The sequence below is a fragment of the Lycium ferocissimum genome, chromosome 12 (assembly GCF_029784015.1).
Source record: "Lycium ferocissimum isolate CSIRO_LF1 chromosome 12, AGI_CSIRO_Lferr_CH_V1, whole genome shotgun sequence".
NCBI classification, from domain to species: Eukaryota; Viridiplantae; Streptophyta; class Magnoliopsida; order Solanales; family Solanaceae; genus Lycium; species Lycium ferocissimum.
The window spans coordinates 61,215,524-61,219,489 of NC_081353.1; the positions used below are offsets into that span (position 1 = coordinate 61,215,524).

General features: G+C 38.3%; 1 protein-coding gene across 1 annotated transcript; it reads left to right on the plus strand.

Annotated features, from left to right (window-relative positions):
• The first annotated feature begins 211 nt into the window (after nucleotides 1-211).
• On the plus strand, nucleotides 212-811 carry LOC132039501 (uncharacterized). The gene has a single exon (XM_059429971.1). It carries the CDS (start codon nucleotides 212-214, stop codon nucleotides 809-811), a length of 600 nt encoding a protein of 199 aa, XP_059285954.1.
• The last annotated feature ends 3,155 nt before the right edge of the window (nucleotides 812-3,966 follow it).

Consider the following 3,966-nt stretch of genomic DNA (forward strand, 5'->3'; position numbering starts at 1 on the left):
AGGCATATGATAGACTATCTTGGATCTTTTTAACTAAAGTTCTAAGACAGTTTGGTTTTGGAGAGGTTGTCATAGATTTGGTCTGGAGATTGCTGTCAAACAATTACTCAAAATTGATCAATGGCCAAAGTCATGGCTGTTTTAGATCAAGTAGGGGGTAAAGCAAGGTGATCCACTTTCCCCTACTTTATTCATTATAGCTGCAGAAGTAATGACAAGGAGTCTGAATAAACTGCATGAGAAGCCAAGGGTTATAGGCTATAGAACGCCAAAATGGAGTCCTCAAATCAATCATCTATCACATGCTGATGATACAACCTTATTCTGCTCTGGAGATGGATACTCATTAAAGAAAATGATGAAGAGGCTGAGGAAGTATGAGAAGGCATCAGGACAGCTGGTCAATACTGATAAAAGCTGCTACTATACTCATCATAAGGTATCTGCCAGGGTCAACAATAAGATCAAAAGACATACTAAAATGAGAAATGGATCTTTTCCTTTCACATATTTAGGATGTCCAGTGTTTTATGGGAGAAGAAAGCTAATTTATTATGAAGATCTGATAAAAAAGGTGATGAAGAGGATTCTATCTTGGCAAAATAGACTGTTATCTTTTGGAGGCAGATATGTGTTGGTAAATAATGTATTAAAAACCATGCCTGTGTATTTATTATCAGCTATGAATCCTCCTGCTGGGGTAATAAGGCAGCTTCACAAGATATTTGCAAACTTTTTTACGGAGCAATACTGTGGGGGTAAAAAGCAAACACTGGGTGGCATGGGCCAATCTATGTCTACCAAAGGATGAGGGTGGGATTGGTTTTAGATCCTTAACAGATATTTCTAATGCACTATTTGCTAAGTTATTGCGGAAGAAGCTTATGGAGTAGCTAGATGCTGAACAAATATTGTAAGAAATGGCATCCTACTATGGCGGTAGATAGAGGAGGTTCCCATACATGGAAAATGATGGTGATCATAAGAGATGCTGTTGAACTACAAATATTCTGGCAGATAAGAAATGGAACTTTAAGCTTCTGGTATGAGAATTGGACAAGGCTTGGTGCACTATATTGTATCATTCCTGATGTTGCTAGGGAAGAAGAGATAGAGGTCAAACAGTTTATGAAGGAAGGTAAATGGAACATGGAACTGTTAACATCTACTCTAGATCAGGAATTGGCTCAGCATATTAATGACAATATCAAAGTTCCAGAGGAAGAGGAAGATGATGAACCATGTTGGATGTTAGAAAAAAGTGGCAAATTTACAGTTAGATCTGCACGGGAATTTTTAAGGCACAAAGAGAGTAAACAAACCAGCTATAGAATTATGTGGGAGAAAGGGTTACCAATAAAGATAAGCTTCTTCATGTGGAGGGTGTGGAAAGGGAGAATCTCTACTGATGATATATTGAAAAGAATGATGATCAATATTTCATCAAGATACTGGTGTTGTGAGGAACATAAGGAGGAAACAGTAGCCCATTTATTTCTAACCTCTTCCATAGCTGTCAAGTTATGGAAGTATTTTGCTTCTTGTGTAGGTATCCTCACAGATGGAGTTGGTCTACAACAGATGATCTTGGCATGGTGGACTGCTGAGACTAGACCAAAACTGCAGATAGTCTATAGAGCTTTACCAACGGTGATCATGTGGTCATTATGGAAAAGAAGAAAATCAATCAAGCATGGAGGATCAGTTACATTCTACAGGCTGAAACAACAAGTACAGCAAATCATACATCAACTTGCAAAGAAAAGATATCCAAGGATGCATAATTTAGCTAGTGAATGGGAAAACATGCACCAAAGAACTTAGCAAGTATAAACCAAAAGTTTATTATGCTAAGGTGCTGTGGAGAATGCCACCAACACGTATATTAAAATGCAATACAGATGGAACATGTAGAGGCAATCTAGGGAGTAGTTCATATGGATTTTGCATTAGAGATAGTAGTGGGGATTTGGTTTATGCAGAAGCACAGGAAATTGGAATAGCAACAAACATTAAGGCTGAAGCTGAGGCTATAAAACAGGCACTGAGATACTGCAGAGAACACAACATTCCACAGATTCAACTTGAGACTGATTCACTTGTCCTACAAAACATCTTGCAAGGATCATGGATCACTCTATGGGAACTGAGAGATAAAGTTGAAGAGATCAAACAGGACATGAAAATAGTAAAGGTACAGATCACTCATATTTTCAGGGAAGGCAACAAGTTGGCAGATTTCCTAGCAAATCAAGCTTTGGATCATTCAGGGATTAAACTTCATGACTTTAAAATCATGCCAGCAGAAGGTAGAAGATTATTCAACATGGACAAAGCACAAATTCCTCAACTGAGGATTAGAACAAGGAGGATCCAGCAGATTGACATTCAACAATGATGCTACATGTATGGATATTCATTTGGTGGTTTCACAGATTGGAGCAATCATCAAAGCTGACATATCAGGATTTCAAAAGGCATTCTAGCTTAGTCACATAGGATAGAACTGGTCGTATAGGACAGTTCTTTATTTTTTTTTTACTTCTAGCTAGCTCATATTATAGACAAGCTGTAATAGACTGCTTTTTTAAATTCTGCAATTATTAATAAAAAGTTCTAATAGGCATAGCTTGTTAGAGCACAATTTAACCAAAAAAAAAAAAAATAAGGTCTTTCAAATCATATTTATTCGAACTTCTAGTTCTACTATCTATCTACAAGTTGAAGGGAACGATTTCTTACCTGTTGTTTGAATTCTAAATGAGATTTGCTCCTATTGTGTGTTACCTGTGAGATTCCTTTTCTTCCTTTTTGGTAGAAATTTGTGAGTTATGGGTTTAGTTTTGTGGTATATGATGAAGTGTGGGAGTAATGGAAGGGTTTTATTTGTGCTTTACGGAGTGGGAAGTTGAAGTGAAGAGGGAATTTGGAGAGGTTTTCGAATTTTTAGTAGTGGGAGTGAGAAGTGAAGAGGAAAAGTGCCCTTTTTATATTCTGATTCAGCGATGACCGCTGTAGCGGTTCATTGCCGCTTCTGCGCAACCACCGCAGCGGGTTCTTAGACCATTGAAGCGGTCTCTTCCTAAATCTTCGTTTCTGCCGTTGCGGCCCCTTTGACACCCTAGCGACACTGCTCCAGCCCACTTCAAACAGTGGTAGCGGCTCTGACCAGAATGTTGTTATCATATTATATTATTCATCTCAAGGTACCCCAAGCCTTATACCCCGCCCATGTAGCCCCAGGTGGGCCAAGAGCGGTGGACTACATGATATTTCACTTATTGCTCATTCAGTTTTAAAGGTTACTCCATGAGACACATATGATCCAACAGTCCCTATTTGTTTGCAACGAGAATTTGGTTTGCAATTGACAACTAATAAACCCGAGTTCAATGCCCTTGCCCTTGTGTCCCTCATATATCTATTTTTTGTCGACGTTTGATTTCTATCACAAAACTCGATTCCTTGAGTTATTACCCTTTCAAATTTCCTCATGAAATATTAGCTGAGCCACCTCAAATTATAAGCTGCCAGAGTTAATTTTGCTTATGATGAACCTTACTGATAAAGTCCAGACGGGAGCGATAACGTAATTTTTTACAAATTATTGAGTGTTACTTCTTTTGCGCCTTTTATTATTCGAGCTGATTTAAATAAATACTCCTCATTTTATGGCTGGCACGAATTTCTGCAAGATAAGCTGTCTAAATCAATCGAGGGTTTTTATATCTATTTCACCGACCTAATTTCATATGTTGCAATACATATTTCTTTATTATATACACAATTTATGAATACTTTGACTTTTGCAAGTTCGACTGCTAAGTCCATTTCATGTACTTACCTTCCCGTGCGCCTTTGCCCCGCCCCCCTCCCCATGCCATTCGGGGATGAATGGTTGTTTAATTGGTATTTGATGCAACGACCCATTTCATCGTTACTTTGACTTCCTGGAAATTCGCGACC

Excerpts from the sequence above, each read along its gene's own strand:
- LOC132039501 (XM_059429971.1), top strand. The coding sequence starts at position 212 with ATGACAAGGAGTCTGAATAAACTGCATGAGAAGCCAAGGGTTATAGGC.